The sequence below is a fragment of the Leptodactylus fuscus genome, chromosome 6 (assembly GCF_031893055.1).
Source record: "Leptodactylus fuscus isolate aLepFus1 chromosome 6, aLepFus1.hap2, whole genome shotgun sequence".
Lineage (NCBI taxonomy): Eukaryota > Metazoa > Chordata > Amphibia > Anura > Leptodactylidae > Leptodactylus > Leptodactylus fuscus.
In genome coordinates, this window is record NC_134270.1 from 8373274 (window position 1) to 8393677 (window position 20404).

At 43.1% G+C, this 20404-nt stretch overlaps 1 protein-coding gene across 1 annotated transcript in view; it reads left to right on the plus strand.

Annotated features, from left to right (window-relative positions):
- The first annotated feature begins 1362 nt into the window (after positions 1-1362).
- The window catches only part of LOC142210251 (uncharacterized), a 180963-nt gene continuing 161921 nt past the window's right edge, over positions 1363-20404 (plus strand). Inside the window, exons 1-4 of the mRNA XM_075279287.1 lie at positions 1363-1386; positions 3798-3914; positions 4044-4428; positions 5639-6436. Coding sequence (XP_075135388.1) covers positions 1381-1386; positions 3798-3914; positions 4044-4428; positions 5639-6436 — 1306 coding nt within the window. The 5' untranslated portion in view covers positions 1363-1380. The remainder of the gene's footprint in view (positions 1387-3797; positions 3915-4043; positions 4429-5638; positions 6437-20404) is intronic.

Consider the following 20404-nt stretch of genomic DNA (forward strand, 5'->3'; position numbering starts at 1 on the left):
CCTCTCCTGCACTTCCGATCATTATACTCGGGGGTCCGAAAAGACCCCCGAGTATAATAGTGCTTGTGGGGCCCGCAGTGTCACTTACCGATCCCGGCCCCTGCCAGGATCGGTAAGTATATAGGGCCCGTTAGCGGCTGGAGTAACTCCAGCCGGTAACGGCCTATTAAAAAGAAAAAAAAAAAAATGTCCCAATGTCCCGGGCCCTGTGGCAGCTGCTACTGCTGCTACCACGGTAGTTACACCACTGCATGTGCTAATGAGCTTAGACTGTGCACTGGAAGTGTCTGTGTGCACTGTCTGCTCTATGTGTATGCACAACAGAGACGAGTCATCAGGACAGCAGCCTCTGTGTTTGTGGGGGCCACGGCGTCACTTACCGATCTCGGCCCCTGCCAGGATCAGTAAGTAAATAGGGCCCGTTACCGGCTGGAGTTACTCCTATTACAGGGGTATCCCCATGTACATAATCATATCTATATTTGTAGATAAATAAAAGTTAAACAAAGTAATTAAAAATTCTGCAAAGTTTTAAAGATTTTCTCTAACTTTCTTAGTGGTGACAGTCTGTTGTTGTGATTGGTTGGCAATGGTTAATACAGAAACTTTCTATAGTCTGGGATTTGTCAGAAACCCAGCTATGATTTTCTTATTGTAGCTGGGTTAGCAGGCAGGGACACGCCTTGTATGAGAAGATATCCCGGCCACAATAAGGAAATCATGGCTGATTTTCTGACCTTAAATAGTTCCTGCATTCATGGTCGTATCCACTGGCAACCGATCAAGACTACAGACTGTGACCACAAGATACTTAGAGAAAATCTTTAAAACTCTGCAAAACGTTTAATTACTTATATTTGCAAAAGTGTTTAACTTTTCATTATCTACAAATTTTTTAAAAAAACTATGTACATGGGAATACCCCTTTAAGAAGAAAAAACACAGCAGTAGCAGCTGTCGTCGGGCCCCTAATGTCCTGGGCCCTGTGGCAGATTCTACCCCTGCTACCCCAGTACCTATGCCAATGTAGACAAGAATATCTAACAAGTATATACACACACAGCTCTGCTCCATACACGTTATACACGCACAGCTCCGCTCCGTACATAACACACACACACACACACACACACACACACACACACACACACACACACACACACACACACACACACACACACACACACACACACACACACACACACACACACACACACACACACACCATTCAACAGTCCTGTATACAGTGAGCACGTAACCCGGTAACACCTGATCATGTGATCACCTGACTCGTCCCACACATGTGACTGATCACATGACTGTGACATCATCACAGGTCCTTTAGATTTTCCGACACTAAAGTGTACAGGTGGAGCCGTTATGTGTGTGTGTGTCTAGAGATATATATATATAATGTGTATGTGTATAGAGATTTACACTCACCGGCCACTTTATTAGGTACACCATGCTAGTAACGGGTTGGACCCCCTTTTGCCTTCAGAACTGCCTCAATTCTTCGTGGCATAGATACAACAAGGTGCTGGAAGCATTCCTCAGAGATTTTGGTCCATATTGACATGATGGCATCACACAGTTGCCGCAGATTTGTCGGCTGCACATCCATGATGCGAATCTCCCGTTCCACCACATCCCAAAGATGCTCCTCTATTGGATTGAGATCTGGTGACTGTGGAGGCCATTGGAGTACAGTGAACTCATTGTCATGTTCAAGAAACCAGTCTGAGATGATTCCAGCTTTATGACATGGCATTGCATTATCCTGCTGAAAGTAGCCATCAGATGTTGGGTACATTGTGGTCATAAAGGGATGGACATGGTCAGCAACAATACTCAGGTATTGTCTTGACCATGTCTACATGCCTAAATGCACTGAGTTGCCGCCATGTGATTGGCTGATTAGAAATTAAGTGTTAACAAGCAGTTGGACAGGTGTACCTAATAAAGTGGCCGGTGAGTGTATATAGTGTGTAGTCACCGTCATTGTCAGGATTACTGAGTCACATCAACCCACATATGCCCCATTTTGCCCCTTTAGTGGCCCAGACATGGTCATGTACTCACTTGTGGTCAACACATTATATAATGTCCCTTGTATCCCCTAAAGTACAATCTTCTCCTTATTATGTTCCCCAAGGTATAATGCCCCAGTCGTTGATGCCCCAGTTAGTATAATGCTCCTCCTCATTGAGATCCCCCCACACAGTATAATGCCCCCTATTGAGGTTTCCACAGTATAATGCCCCCTATTGAGGTTTTCACAGTATAATGCCCCCCATTGAGGTTTCCACAGTATAATGCCCCCTATTGAGGTTTCCACAGTATAATGCCCCCTTATTGAGGTTTCCACAGTATAATGCCCCCCATTGAGGTTTCCACAGTATAATGCCCCCTATTGAGGTTTCCACAGTATAATGCCCCCCATTGAGGTTTCCACAGTATAATGCCCACCCATTGAGGTTTCCACAGTATAATGACCCCTGATTGAGGTTTCCACAGTATAATGCCCCACACCCATTTAGGTTTCGACTGTATAATGCCCCCCACCCATTGAGGTTTCGACAGTATAATGCCACCCCCCCCATTGTGCTCCCTGCAGTATAATGTCTTCTTGTGTTCCCCACAAAAAAATGCACAAATTATAAAAGAAGCAATACTCCCCTCACCCTGTTCCCCGCAGTCCTCTATGATCTCTGTTTCCGGTACAATGTCACTACATCACCTCTGCTGCGAGGACAGACAGGGACTGAATAGTCCTTCACTATTGTCTCCATCTGCATTGGAAAGGACACCGATGGGGCTGAAATCTCTTCCTTTTTCCTTTATTACTGATCCTATTGTGGAGATTTTAAATTATTGTATTCCAACAGCCAGAACTATATTAGTTCTCCACTGTATGGTGCTATTTTTTTGGTATATATAATTTATTAATTAATTTTTTGGGGAAATTAAAAAAAAAAAAAGTTTTAACAAATCCAAACAATTGGGGATTCATTTCAAACTAAGGGTGCATTCACACGGAGTAAAATGGAGTGTATGTTGGAGTGTAATTTTACACGTGTAAAAAATTTACGAGCGTATTTTGGAGCGGTTTTTTACACGTGGCGTTTTTGGAGAGTTTATGCAAGAGTGTTTTTCTACACGCGTAAACGCTCAAAAAAAGCTCCGTAAACGCCATGTGTAAAAAACCGCTCCAAAATACGCGCGTAAATTTTTTTTACACGTGTAAAATTACACTCCAAAATACACTCCATTTTACTCCGTGTGAATGCACCCTAACTTAAGTGGCCACCGCAATATGCATTGTGGTAAATTATTATACTTTGTGGACTCCTCTGACCCCAGAGTTTAAAAGGTGGAGGCACAGGGGAGGTTAAAAAAATCCTATACTCTCCTTTCCTCATCACTTTTGGGCCTCCTCACATGAGGATCTGGCGCTGAACTGGTGAGGTCATGTGCTCGGGTCACCACTGAGGCCTGTGATTTGGCCACAACAATTACATAGGCAAAAAATGTTTTGGATTTTGTACCCCTCCCCTGGGCCTCCATCTATTATAGCCTGGGGTGTGGAGAGATCCCACAGTATAATAATTTCACTTCCAGTTTTACCCGAACATGTTTAACCTGAAACAAATCTCAAGAGGTTCGCCCATATCTAAGTAAGACCATATAGTGTGTAGTATAGTTTTATTATCTCTAGCAATTGTCTATATTTACATGGGACTTTATATGATTTTACATTGACTTATCTTCCTTCCAATCATGTTCATATAATATAGGGTCCTCTCGGTGGAGATCTTCTGATCGACTCGTCAAGGATGGATAGAGATAAGGACAAGATGGTGGAAAGTCTATTAAATATTACCCTAGAGATCCTGCACCAGCTTACTGGAGAGGTGAGAGATTCTGATGATGTCACATTACATCATTCTTATCTATAGTAATAACAGATGATATGACCGGAGAGGTGAGAGACTCTGGGAATGTATATAGTGATATTTCTTAATGTGTCTCTTCATAACCAGGATTACGCAGTGGTAAAGAAGACCTCTAGTGGGCGCTGTCATGCTCCTGTATCTGAAGGATGGAGGAGAAACCTGAGCCCAATCCCGGGGCCTCCATCTCACTCCCTGATACAGGAGGAGATCAATGGACAGAAGATCTTAGAACTCACCAACCAGATCATTGAGCTGCTGACTGGAGAGGTGACACTGCTGGGAATGCTGGGACATTATACAGGAGCACTATGGAGGGATCTGGTGATGACTGTATCATTGTGTTGTCAGGTTCCTATAAGGTGTCAGGATGTCACTGTCTATTTCTCCATGGAGGAGTGGGAGTATTTAGAAGTACACAAGGATCAGTATAAGGAGGTGATGATGGAGGATCAGAAGCCCCTCACATCAGCAGGTAATAGACATGATTAAATACACACGGCCTCTCATTAGCTGTATGTTTTTGTACCGTGTTAGCCAGTGGGTAGGTATTATAAAAAAAAACAAAAAACTAGAGAGTCTTCAGTTGTTGATACCTTTTTTAATGGCCGACTAATAATGATGGTAGATTACAACGTTTCGAAGCTCTCGGCTTCTTCCTCAAGTATATCTAAAAACAATTTCTGAAAGATGCATATGTATGTACAAGAGGGACACATAGGAATAGAATTCTAGGAGCGAGGGTAGAAGAAGGTTATTGGTTATACAACTAAAACAACTAAACAATTCATCAGTTTGTAATGTTCTTATCAGTTCACAGAGTGTCTTTATAGCTGGCTTTCTCAGTTCAGTGCTTTCTGTAGGATACCATGAACCCATGTGAGAGATTCATCCCTTTCTCGCGAGTGTTAAGCAAGGTCATAAACTTGTACTCATAAATCCGTCTCTTTCCTGGATTTAAAATTCCCTCTTAAAACCAAAATTTCCATGTCATTGGTGATATTATGATCTTCACTGCTGAAATGTTTTGACATGGGAAGCCATCTGGGGCATTATCATACAGGCCCAAAGCCTTATGGTAGCAGTAGCGGCCTGTTGGCATACAGGCCCAAAGCCTGTGCTAGCAGTAACAGGCTATTACTGCTATCACAGGCTTTGGGCCTATATGGTAATATCCCAGACCACATGACATCTGGGATATTACCATATAGGCCTGAAGTTGGCTAGGATTAACATAAGCACAAAGAGAATGTCACGCATTTTCCCCCCTCGGCTTATACTCGAGTCAATAAGTTTTCCCCATTTTTTGTGGTAAAAGTGGGGGGTCGGCTTATATTCGGGTTGACTTATACTCGAGTATATACGGTACCTAAAATTTTTTGGGTTTGCCACCCACAAACCAATGTATTGCAAAATGATTGCATTACAGGCTGGAAATACAAAGACAGGCCTGGAGGCTTCGATAAGCTTCTAGCTGTCATAGCAATGGATTGGGTAACCAATGTTTCAGTTATTTTCCCTGTTAATTACTCCTATAATGAAGCAAAACAGGAGGAATAATAATACTTATGTGAACGGAGCGTAATCTATGTATGGACATTTTTATAGAGAAATGCTATAAAATCTCGATGCACTGTTTATGATATAATAGTCCTACATTATAAAATCCGTTTTCTTCTTGGCAGATGACTGTACCAAGAGCTCAGAGGAACATCTCATATCTTCTGATTATAATGCAGATGATGGTGGTATCACACAAGATACATATGATGAACATGCCATTATTCCAGATATAACCTCAGCCCTTCACAGCAAAGGTCTATTATCTGATCCTTTTACACAGGCCCCATCTTCTGATCCATCACAGTCTGCGTCACAAGATAAAAGAAGCAGAGCGGGTGTTAGGCATCGAAGAACTCACACAGGGGAGAAGCCACATTCATGTTCAGAATGTGGGAAATGTTTTAGACAGAAATCAGAGCTTGTGATACATCAGAGGATTCACACTGGGGAGAAGCCATATTCCTGTTCAGAATGTGGAAAATGTTTTAGAGTGAAAGCACAGCTTGTGATACATCAGAGGATTCACACTGGGGAGAAGCCATATTCATGTTCAGAATGTGGGAAATGTTTTAAACAGAAGTCAGAGCTTGTGATACATCATAGAACTCACACTGGGGAGAAGCCTTATTCATGTTCAGAATGTGAGAAATGTTTTACAAGTAAATCAAATCTTATGGTACATGCGAGAACTCACACAGGGGAGAAGCCATGTTTATGTTCAGTATGCGGGAAATGTTTTAAACAAAAATCAGAGCTTGTAATCCATCAGAGGATTCACACTGGGGAGAAGCCATATTCATGTCCAGAATGTGGGAAATGTTTCACAAGTAATTCAAGTCTTTTGACGCATAAGATAATTCACACAGGGGAGAAGCCATATTCATGTCCAGAATGTGGGAAATGTTTTGCTTGGAAATCAGGTCTTATTTCACATGAGAAAAGTCACACGAAGGGGAAACCAAATTCATGATCAGAAAGTTAGATGTGGAGGATAGTCAATAAAAAGAAATTCATCGAGTTCTTGTTATACATCAGAGAAGTCTTTTGACGTTCAGAATGTGGGAAATGTTTAACTTATAAAGTGGTTTTATGTTTTTTTAAGCTTGCACAATAAAAAACGTAAAAATTTTGATTGCAATAACTTTTGCATTTTTCAATTGGTTGAGCCATTTAGGGGCTTATTTTCTGAGGGACGAGCTGTAGCTTTTATCTGTACTCTTTGGGGTATATTCAACATTTTATTAAAGTTTTATATTTATATATATTCCAGCTGAATAGCGCTGCTGCAAACGGTAGCGCGGCTTCTCAGCGGCTAAAGCAGGGGTCCTCAAACTTTTCAAACAGGGGGCCAGTTCACTGTCCCTCAAAACACTGGAGGGCCAAAATATAGTTTAAAAAAAATTTAAGATCATATGCTCCTCAGTACGCCCCCCCCCCCACACAGTATTATCTGTGCCTCAGAACCCCCCCACTGTATTATATGCTCCTTAGTACCCCCCACTCTATTATATACTCCTCAGTACGCCCCTCACCCCACTGTATTATATGCTCCTCAGTACGCCCCCCCAGCTCACTGTATTATATGCACCTCAGTACGGCACCCCCCAACCCCATGGTATTATATGCTCCTCAGAACCCCCCACACACTGTATTATATGCTCATCAGTACCCCCACTGTATTATTTGCTCATCAATACTCCCCCACTGTATTATATACTCCTCAGTACACCCCTCACCCCACTGAATTATATGCTCCTTAGTACCCCCCACTGTATTATATGCTACTCAGTACGCCCCTCACCCCACTGAATTATATGCTCCTCAGTACGCCCCCCCAGCTCACTGTATTATATACTCCTCAGTACACCCCTCACCCCACTGTATTATATGCTCCTCAGTGTGCCCCCCAGCTCACTGTATTATATGGACCTCAGTACGGCCCCCCCAACCCCACAGTATTATATGTTCCTCAGAACCCACACACACACTGTATTATATGCTCATCAGTACTCCCCCCCCCCACTGTATTATATGCTCATCAGTACTCCCCTACTGTATTATATACTCCTCAGTACCCCCCCTCCCACTGTATTATATGTTCATCAGTACTCCCCTAATCCTACTAATATTATAAGTGTGAAAGTTTGTGTGTTTGGATGTTTGTGAGTTTGGATGTTTGTTCCTCAATCACGCTAAAACGCCTGGACGGATTTGCGTGCAATTTTCCACAAACATAGTTTTCCCTTAGGATTGAGTCACAGGCTACTTTTGGTGCCACTAAACAACATGGCTTCCTAGCAGGAGACTCACAAAAGCAGGACTCCTAGCCCCAGCTATAGACTCACACACACTGCCTGGCATTTCCTGCCTCAACCTGCCTACACACTCCTTACTGTCACCTCAGGAGTAGCCCTCACTCTACTCAATCACATTTTACATATAGCTTTCCACTATATAACACATCACAATGTCTGTATCACTACATACACAACACATCACATTGTCAGTATCACGACATACACAATACAACACATCACATTGTCTGACACAATACAACACATCACATTGTCTGTATCACGACATACACAATACAACACATCACATTGTCTGACACAATACAACACATCACATTGTCTGTATCACGCCATACACAATACAACACATCACATTGTCTGTATCACGACATACACAATACAACACATCACATTGTCTGTATCACGACATACACAATACAACACATCACATTGTCTGACACAATACAACACATCACATTGTCTGACACAATACAACACATCACATTGTCTGTATCACGACATACACAATACAACACATCACATTGTCTGTATCACGACATACACAATACAACACATCACATTGTCTGTATCACGACATACACAATACAACACATCACATTGTCTGTATCACGAGATACACAATGCAACACATCACATTGTCTGTATCACGACATACACAATACAACACATCACATTGTCTGTATCACGCCATACACAATACAACACATCACATTGTCTGTATCACGACATACACAATACAACACATCACATTGTCTGTATCACGACATACACAATACACCACATCACATTGTCTGTATCACGACATACACAATACAACACATCACATTGTCTGTATCACGACATACACAATACAATACATCACATTGTCTGTATCACGACATACACAATACAACACATCACATTGTCTGTATCACGACATACACAATACAACACATCACATTGTCTGTATCACTAGATACACAATATAACACATCACATCACATTTGCTAGGCCACCAAACTTTTTAAAGCACTTTTACAGTTTCACACGTCTGTGTCCGCCCAATTCTCAAATCACCGCAGACGAAGTCGCGGGTAAAAGCTAGTGTATTATATGCTCCTCAGTACGCCCCCCAGCTCACTGTATTATATGCACCTCAGTACGGCCCTCCCAACCCCACAGTATTATATGCTCCTCAAAAACCCCATACACACTGTATTATATGCTCTTCAGTACCCCCCCCCCACTGTATTATATACTCATCAATACTCCCCCACTGTATTATATACTCCTCAGTACACCCCTCACCCCACTGTATTATATGCTCCTCAGTACGCCCCCCAGCTCACTGTATTATATGCTCCTCAGTACCCCCCACTGTATTATATACTCCTCAGTACGCCCCTCACCCCACTGTATTATATGCTCCTCAGTACGCCCCCCAGCTCACTGTATTATATGCTCCTCAGTAAACCCCACTGTATTATATACTCCTCAGTACGCCCCTCACCCCACTGTATTATATGCTCCTCAGTATGCCCCCCAGCTCACTGTATTATATGGACCTCAGTACGGCCCCCCCAACCCCACAGTATTATATGCTCCTCAGAACCCACACACACACTGTATTATATGCTCATCAGTACCCTACCCCACTGTATTACATGCTCATCAGTACTCCCCACTGTATTATATGCTCCTCAGTACCCCCCCACTGTATTATATGTTCATCAATACTCCCCCACTGTATTATATACTCCTCAATACCCCCTCACTGTATTATATGTTCATCAGTACCTCCCACTATATTACATGCTCATCAGTACCCCCCACTGTATTATATACTCCTCAGTACACCCCTCACCCCACTGTATTATATACTCCTCAGTACACCCCTCACCCCACTGTATTATATGCTCCTCAGTACGCCCCCCAGCTTACTGTATTATATGCTCCTCAGTACCCCCCACTGTATTATATACTCCTCAGTACGCCCCTCACCCCACTGTATTATATGCTCCTCAGTATGCCCCCCAGCTCAATGTATTATATGGACCTCAGTACGGCCCCCCCAACCCCACAGTATTATATGCTCCTCAGAACCCACACACACACTGTATTATATGCTCATCAGTACCCTACCCCACTGTATTACATGCTCATCAGTACCCCCCACTGTATTATATGCTCTTCAGTACCCCCCCCCACTGTATTATATGTTCATCAATACTCCCCCACTGTATTATATACTCCTCAATACCCCCTCACTGTATTATATGTTCATCAGTACCTCCCACTGTATTATATGCTCATCAGTACCCCCCCACTGTATTACATGCTCATCAGTACCCCCCACTATATTACATGCTCATCAGTACCCCCCACTGTATTATATACTCCTCAGTACACCCCTCACCCCACTGTATTATATACTCCTCAGTACACCCCTCACCCCACTGTATTATATGCTCCTCAGTACCCCCCACTGTATTATATACTCCTCAGTACGCCCCTCACCCCACTGTATTATATGCTCCACAGTATGCCCCCCAGCTCATTGTATTATATGGACCTCAGTACGGCACCCCCCAACCCCATGGTATTATATGCTCCTCAGAACCCCCCACACACTGTATTATATGCTCATCAGTAACCCCCACTGTATTATATGCTCATCAATACTCCCCCACTGTATTATATACTCCTCAGTACACCCCTCACCCCACTGAATTATATGCTCCTCAGTACCCCCCCACTGTATTATGTGCTCCTTAGTACCCCCCACTGTATTATATGCTACTCAGTACGCCCCTCACCCCACTGAATTATATGCTCCTCAGTACGCCCCCCAGCTCACTGTATTATATACTTCTCAATACACCCCTCACCCCACTGTATTATATGCTCCTCAGTATGCCCCCCAGCTCACTGTATTATATGGACCTCAGTACGGCCCCCCCAACCCCACAGTATTATATGCTCCTCAGAACCCCCCACACACTGTATTATATGCTCATCAGTACCCCCCCCCCACTGTATTATATGCTCATCAGTACCCCCCACTGTATTATATGCTCCTCAGTACCCCCCCACTGTATTATATGTTCATCAGTACTCCCCCACTGTATTATATACTCCTCAGTACCCCCTCACTGTATTATATGTTCATCAGTACCTCCCACTGTATTATATGCTCATCAGTACCCCCCCCCACTGTATTACATGCTCATCAGTACCCCCTACTATATTACATGCTCATCAGTACCCCCCACTGTATTATATACTCCTCAGTACCCCCTCACTGTATTATATGTTCATCAGTACCTCCCACTGTATTATATGCTCATCAGTACCCCCCCACTGTATTACATGCTCATCAGTACCCCCCACTATATTACATGCTCATCAGTACCCCCCACTGTATTATATGCTCATCAGTACCCCCCCACACACACACACACTGTATTATATGCTCCTCAGTACAATCACGCACACTCTATCATACTTACCCATGAAGAGCTGCCGCGGCACGTCCTCCTCCTTCAGACTGCAGGAGCGATGACGCCATCGCACCTGCGTCGGGAGCAGAGGTCACTCTCTGTAGTCAGTGTAGACCACGGTCGGGCGACCCAAATTGACAGCTTTCAGTTGTATGTGTGTTACGGTTCTGTGTATAGATATAAGATTATTTTTGACAGAACCTCTTGACTGCAGTAGTGGCTGCAGTCAAGGTCCACAAGCCCCAGAAGGGCGGCCGTCTGCCTGAGCGAAGCAGCAGTATGTTCGTGTGGCTCAAGTGTGAACAGGGAGTAACACACGCAGCAGCTCCCAATGTGAACAGACTGCAATCAGGCTTACACCAGTTGACTTCACTGGGTAAATGTATTTGTGCAGCTTTAATGTGAATTGGCTGCAATGAGGTTTTACACCAGTTGACTTCACTGGGTTAATGTGTGTGTGTGCAGCTTCAATGTGAACAGGCTGCACTGAGGATTTACACCAGTAAACTTACTGGAGAGCTGTACCTAAGTGTAGGCTGCAGCAGAGGCTGCCAGGGGTTAACGTCACACCTGGTCAGCAACACAAATTGCTCCACAACAGCTTTGGAGCTACAATATTCTGGATAGTGCAACAGGCTTTGCAGATTCCCACTGGCAGAGCCAAGGAATCCTCACTAGAACCCCTAAGCTGACAACCTGCCATTCACAGGAATCTAGCCCTGACCTCCTGTCTCAAAATTTTAGTCAAAGTGTGAGCACCCGGTGGACGTCGGCTCACACCATATAACAGCAAGTCCTCGCCCACAGGGCGGTGGCCATAACCTCACCAGACATGCTCAGTATGGGCCGAATGGGACTTAGCCTCAGAGCATCTCCAAAAAGTCTTTTCCGATGGCTTTAGGTGACCCCTGTGTTTTGGTCGCGACCCACAGTTTGAGAACCGCTGCTCTTGGACCTTCATCAGGTGTCAGTGCTACAGGTCGGTAGTCATTGTAGCCCATCGGGTTGGGTTTCTTTGGTACTGGTACCACACAAGATGTTTTCCATAGTTGAGGTACGACTCCCAGCTTTAGACTCATATTGTACATGTGCGTAATAATACCACACAGCTGGTCTCTGCACATTTTAAGAACTCTTGTGCTTATGCCATCGGGTCCTCCGGCCTTGTCTGCTTTAATACTCTTGATTTCCCTACACACTTGAGACTCCTCAGTACGCTCTTCCCCCCACACACAGTATTATATGCTCCTCAGTACGCCAACACAGTTTTATTTGCTCCTCAGTACGCTCTCCCCCCACAGTATTATATGCTCCTCAGTACGCCCCCCACAGTATTATTTGCTCTTCAGTACACCGCCCCTCCCTCACTTCCCACAGTATTATATGCTCTTCAGAACACCCCCACTGTATTATATGCTCCTCAGTATGCCCATGCACACACTGTATTATATGCTCCTCAGTACGCCCCTCCCCCCTTTCCCCGCACACACATCACTCCACACAGAGAACTAAATGATCCTGAAGTCTTCCTTCTTTCTTTCTTCTCCTCCTCCTTAGCTGCTATGGACTCCTAGTATATCTTCTCTTCTCAGCATATGTGTGTCTACTTCCATAATATATTCCTGTGTATTATCCTGTATCTGTATTACTATGCTGCTGTAACATACTGAAATTTCCCCACTGTGGGACTATTAAAGGATTATCTTATTTTATTATATGCTCTTCAGTACACACCAACACACACTTATGATGAAAAAAATACAAAATGACTGCTCCTTACCACTTGTGGTAGACTCGCCCGGAGGTGCCAAACTCTGTCCCCGGACCTCTGTGACTTTTCAACCGTAGATGGATGTAATTGAAGAGAGTAGTTTGCAACACTCCAAGGACTTTTAAATTTCCATTACTTTTATTTCGACACTTTTAAAAGGATAGTCCATAACAAACAAGTGCTAGATTAGAAAAACATATTAAGTGATTAAAAAAAGAACGCTGACGCGTTTCGGGGTATAGGGACCCCTTAGTCATAGCGTACTTACATAACAAACAGTGGACCTTTATAACTACTATCATCCACACATTACACCTGTTTCGAATGCAGCAAATCAATGTCCTTGTTCTCTTAATAAAGTTGGTTCAAAAAGCATCACCTTGTCTCATAATAGTTATTTAATTGAAGAAAGGGGGCACATAACCTTTATATTTATTTCTTTTCAACGGAAATCTAATTATGCTAAAACATAAACAGAAATGAAGATCATCGTGGCATACATTTTTGAATTCTGTACGCCCCCCCCCCCCCCCCCAACCCCACGGTATTATATGCTCCTCAGAACCCCACATACACTGTATTATATGCTCATCAGTACCCCCCACACACTGTATTATATGCTCCTCAGAACCCCCCACACACTGTATTATATGCTCCTCAGAACCCCACACACACTGTATTATATGCTCCTCAGAACCCCACACACACTGTATTATATGCTCCTCAGAACCCCACACACACTGTATTATATGCTCCTCAGAACCCCACACACACTGTATTATATGCTCCTCAGAACCCCACACACTGTATTATATGCTCCTCAGGACCCCCACACACTGTATTATATGCTCCTCAATACTCCATCCGGAGCGCCATGATATAGTTGTACCATCATCTCATCATCAATGGCATATTATCTATCTTCCATGTATGAGGATCTATGATCTTTACTAGCGTGTAAAGGAATAATAATCCATGATTTTGCGGTCACGTGACCCATTCCAGCCAATTGTGATGTATTGACAATCTTATGAATGGAGCTACACATGCTATTTTACAACCCAATGATTACATGAAAAAAGGGAGGGTGAAACTAACGTGACTCCTCCTGCAAGGTCACGTGACCAAACCTAGCCAATGAGAATACATTTACCACTTTCATTCATAGATATGACTACCTTTACGAATCCTCCAATGGGTTTTACAACCCAATGATTACAAGAAAATAGGGAGGGTGGAACTATCTACCCTCCTCCCAAATGGTCACGTGATCCAGCCTGACCAATAAAAATATGTTTATTTATTTACCACTCTCATTCATGGATACCAGTGTCATTGTGGATTCTCAAGCAGATGAACGACCCTCGGATATGCCGACAGACCGATCCCCTCCTATGAGGTTCCCTGCTAAGTTTTACAGTCCCCAAGATAACCCATATATTAGATAATAGAGACATATTAACCCTTTCGCTGCCAGGCACGTACACTGTACGTGCTCCCAAGGTGGCACTTCAGTAGCGGAGGACGTACTTAGTACGTCCTCCCTACTAATGCCGATATCTCTGGACTGCATCAACATATGTTGATGCTTTAAAATGCATTTTAAAGAAGAGACTCTCATCTTTAAAATGATACCAGGGACTTGATGATTTTACTTACAGCTTTGTAGTGATTCACTGTTGAAAACACTATTTGGCATTGAGATCCAACTGCAGATCTCAATTCCCGACAGCGTTTCAACAGTGAATTTCTCCAAAACTGTACATCCAGTTCTTGATATCATTTTAAAGATGAGATTCTCCTCTTTAAAATGCAATTGAAAGCATCAAGATATGCTGATGCAGTCCAAAGATATAGAGCTCCAAAGTGTCCCCCCCCCCCCCTCCTGTCTAAGCAAGCAATTTGCGATCTAACAAGAAAGGAAGAGGGACATGGAGCTGTGCAGGAGAGAAAGAAAGACAGTGAAACAATCTGTCTCTCTGCATAACTTGTATGTGACAGCAGGAGGGGGGTGGCAGGGACTCTATTGTCCCTATTAACCCTTCTCCTGCCAATCAGAGCGTATATTATACATTTGTCTCTGATTGTCACATACAATGTAATTCCCCCCCTGAGCTTTTCTAGTGGGGTATTCTTATGTTATACCTCCTGAACATAACCAGGAAGTTTGTTGGCACTGTGACCCAGACGTTTACCATTGTCCAGGTCGCAAGCCAAAAAAAAAAAGTCGCACCAAACACTTACACAACATATACATAAAGTCGCAAATAAAGTTTACATTTCATCCAATCCCTGTCCTGTCTATACCTGAGCTTTCTACAGTAAAATACGTCTCTAGTGATATCCGTTACACACTAAAATAATAGTAATAACGATTATCACTAGAGATGAACGTATAGATTGATAAAATTATTATAGGGTGGATGGAAAATAACATTTTTATGTAAAGTCCTATTTAATTTGCATGCACAAAATGGGATGGCGCATTTCTGTGATTTTGGCGATTCTTTAACACCCGCCCCTGTAAATATATACATGTGTGGTATGTATGAACTCCTCACATATTGCAGTTTTATGGACAGTACATTATGTTTGCAGAAAGGGATTGCTTGAGCCGCACTTTAGTGGCAAATTTGAATTTTTGCGCAATTTTTGCTAGCAATCTCTGTTTGCGGCAAAGTTGAATGAAGGTGGTTGTATATATAAACTATTAAATTGTGTTTTTATATACGGTATGCTGTGTACTCTGAAAAAAGTTAGATTTTGGTATCACAGTCACAGTTTGGTAGGTGCAGTATAGCTTTTTAACATATTAGTGAACAACAGCAAAATCCTGCTTGTCTTCTGTATTCGTGTTTTTGGGAGTCCGAGCTTTTGTTGTAGTTGATGTTTGCGGTACATATAGTATATATACACATTGTATACACCATAAGCTATTATTTTAAAAGTATTTTGTATATGAATCTGAGATTGAACATGAGTTTTAGGTGCAAATATGTGTTTTAGCGTATTTTTTCAAAAAATTATTTGTGTTGGTCGCAAAGTTGCATGAAGGTGGATGTTGCTATCGATGACCCATTAAGACATTTGTAATCTTCAGGTTGTCTACTTTCAAAAAATATATAGGGTTTAGGGGTTCACTTACTTTTCATGGTGTGTAATCCCTACATTTTATAGGATGATACTTTTTTAATATTTCCAGCTTCAAAGCAGAATTTTGTTCCTTCCAGTTCTAGCGATTTTCTGAAGACACGTGCATGCGGGTTCAGGCCATAGTGATATGTATGAACTCTGCACATGTTGAACTCTTATTTTTAGGAGGTTTGGTGCATTTAATTTTTTGTTTGGTTTCCGCTTTTAACAACTAATATACATTTATTTGCATTTTTTCATAAAACATTCCCTTTAAATCAAAATTGCATGAAGGTGCCTGTTCGTATACAGTACCAAGTGGCATTCTGACAATGCTGCAGGTGTCTACTTTAAGAAAATATATAGGTATGGGGGGGTTGGATGCTTTTTTAATGTTGTAATTTAGGTTTGATTTGTCCATCTCAAAACTGTGAAAATTGCTCTGGCTACTGGAGGTGCAAAATTTCCAGAGACCCTTGGCAGCGAAAAGGTTAATACCATCTTGAATCCATATAGTCTCTAATGTATATGTATATATTAATGTCATTAACACATTAGATTCCTATCAATATGTCAATTCTAGTACAAAAAACACACTGATGGAGTACCTCTGTACATATTATTAAGTTCCATCATATTACAATTCTAAATTAGATACCTATATGGATATTAAATATCGTCTTCTTTCCGTCCTTAAAGGGGTTGTCCCATCACAAGGATCCTATCTATACTGCTTGTTAATGTGAATATAAGACTTTTCCTAAATACATTGCTTCAGCAAAACTGCTTTGTTTGTCCACTATATTACTTTATTCATTTTTTGACACATCCCTTGACTTATCTGGTCATAAGTCAAGTGATGTATCTGCCTGCTCTCAGGGGGGAGGAGGGGCTAAGTGCACAGGAGCGAGCCTGGAGGGGAGGGGGTAGTTTACTCTTTGGGGGGAAGGGGCCGCCAATACAGACCCGGCATCCGCTGTAATAGAGAGGCGGATGCCGGGGAGTGTAGACGCCGGCACAGGTGAAGACAGCAGCGGCAGGAGCGATGCTGCTATTCCGGAGGGGAGGGAGGGGGGGGGAATAGCAGCATCGCTCCTGCCACTGCTGGCTTCACCTGTGCCGGCGTCTACACTCCCCGGCATCCGCCTCTCTATTACAGCGGATGCCGGGTCTGTATTACATTGTGCAGGCTGTACGTTCGATGCCTAGTGCATCGACAGCGCACACGCAGGGCCAGCGGCATAGAAGCGACGACTTCTCGACGCTGGCTTTGCATATGTAACCCCGCCCACCAATGACGCAACAAAGCCGGAAGACAGTAGAATTTGCTGCAGCGAAGACAGGCGAGTATGCGACGTGGGAATACCCCTTTAAAAGTACAGCAGAGCAGCAAAAACAAATAACTTTTTAAAACAGGAGGGGAAACATGGAAAATGAACAGAAGAAAGTTTATCCTTAGGTAAGTTGAAAGCATCGTTCTGTGATGTTGGGTCTTAGATGGAATATCATGCTCGTCATCCAGATAGAAGGAAAGACAGAAAAGCTCCAGTATAAAGCATTGTAATACAACTTGTGCTTTACCAGGACGATGAAGGGATTATCATTCCTGAGAAAGGAATCTGGATTTATGGAGATGTTTTTTGACTCTTGGCGACTCCGGAAATGAGGTGTAGGAGCCCAGGACTGGATCTCTACTGGCGGGATATTTAGGTGAGACCACAAGGCAGGCAGAGCATCTGGCGAGTGTATAGTCAGCCTTTTGCCCCTATGAGTAACTGCCAACCCGAAGGGATATAGCCATGCATATCTGATTTCTTTTTGCCTTAAAATTTCCAATAAAGGCTTCAGTATGCGTGTTTTAGCCAGGATGGAGGGGGCTATGTCCTGGTATATTGCAATGGCGTCATCACCAATTTTTACTTCTGGTCTGCTTCTAGCTGCAGCCAATATTGCTGCTGTATCCAGATATGATAGAAGCCCACAAACAATGTCCCTTGGTGGATCACCTTGCTGTGGCCATGGTCGTACTGCCCTATGAATTCTCTCCACTACAACAGGTGATGCACGTTCTTCTCCTAGTAGGTCTACAAATAAAGCAGACGCCATCTTATCTAACTCCTCTGCAGGACCCATCTCAGGTAAGCCTTTTATCCGTATGTTCTTCCTGCGATTTCTATTCTCCTGGTCCTCTATAAGGACTAGTGATCTGTCTATATAATCTGCCGAAACAGAAGCAGCATGATTTATGAGAGCCACGCAGCTAGATTGTGAGAGCCACGCAGCTAGATTCTAAGGCGCAAACCTTGAATCCCACATTCTCCATAACTTCTCTGATCTCTACTAATTCAGCTAGAATAGATGACAAAGCTGCAGAGAGAGAGTCTTTTGAAAAAAAAATTTCATAGCAGACAATATATTAGCATCGGCTTGCTCACCTTCAGTGTAGCTGTCCATGTCAGTCATTTGCTTCTGCAGCTTCTTGTCTAGGACTTGGTGCCATTTTGAGAGCCCTGGCTGGAGACTGTGAGGCTTTTCTCTGCAAGAATTTCTGTAAATCCCCTTGACCCCTTTCACTTTTAGGGGTACCAGGTGCTTCCAGGTTCTTATCCTTGCCTGTTCTGACCATTTTGAGTTGAGGAGACGCTGTAGGAGAGGGTTTTTGTGGCACTTATGGACAGAGCTCACTCTTCAAACTTCCATCCAGCTCCACGGTCAGGCTCTGCCCCCAAATACATATGTTTCAAGGTGTTTTTCCACTGTCTGAGAGGTGGTATTGAGTGTGTAAAGTGTGTAGTTGTTAGGCTGTGATAGTGGGGTAATACAGGGACTTGGGTGTGTTAGATGTTAGACATGCTTCCCCTGCTGTTCTAGTGTCATTCCAGGGTGTTGTCATCATTTCCTGTGGTGTCACAGTGGACTTGGTGACCTTCCTGAGACGGATTTGGGTTTCCCCCTTAACGAGTATATGTTCCCCATAGACTATAATGGGGTTCGAAACCCGTTCAAACAGTCAAACAGTGTGCGGCTCTTCGAATTGGATTTCGAACCTCGAACATTTTAGTGTTCACTCATCTCTAGTATCTAATCCTCCCCTGTGTGGTATTGTGTGAAGAGGCGCGTATCTAATCCTACGGCGTGTGGAACTGAGTGTAGACACGCGTATCTAATCCTACGGCATGTGGTACTGTGTGCAGACGCGTGTATCTAATCCTATGGCGTGTACAACTGTGTGCAGACGCGCGTATCTAATCCTCTAGGGTGTGGAACTGTGTGTAGACGCGTGTATCTAATCCTACGGCATGTGGTACTGTGTGCAGACGTGCTTATCTTATGCTCTGGTGTGTTGAACAGTGTGCAGATGCGTGTATCCAATCCTTTGGCATGTGGAACCGTGTGCAGACGCACGTATCTAATCCTTCAGTGTGTGGAACTGTGTGACGAAGCGCGTATTTAATCCTCTGGTGTGTGGGACTGTGTGCAGACGCGTGTATCTAATCCTCTGGCGTTTGATACTGTGTGCTGATGTGTGTATCTAATCTTCTGATGCGTGTATCTGAGTTTGGATATCAGTGTTGGATTGTGCATGTAGAGTGACCGTGTGTATTGCAGTTGGAATATGAGTGAAAGACTTGCAGGTTTGCATTGGCTAAGGAAGGGGGGTCAGGGTGTTTGGAAAGCTGTATCTCCGGAGCAGTACGTCCGAGTGAGTTGGATTCTCATCTTAAACCTTCCTGGACACCTGATGTATCTGTGTGCCAAATTTGGTGAAGATCGGTGCAGTTGTTTGGTCGCGCATAGAGAACAGACAGACAGACGAGAATTCATTTTTATAATATAGAGAGATATACTGTACACACGCATATACCAGCTCCACCTGTACACGTTAGTGTCAGAAAATCTAAAGGACCCGTGATGATGTCACACATTATATATAATACACACACACTATATATATCTACATACACAATCTATATACACACATAATATATATATACACACATAATATATACTCCCCTCACAGGAGTTACTAATGGTTCTTTGCCCATAAATGTGCCTTACATGTTATGATTGATTGTATATATTGTCATGTTCCTTCTGTATTCATGTTCAAGCTATTGTTCTCTGGTTTCACTTGTCCTAGTAAGCTGTGGTCTCCATAGCAAAACACACTATAGTGGATGGATCTGTAAC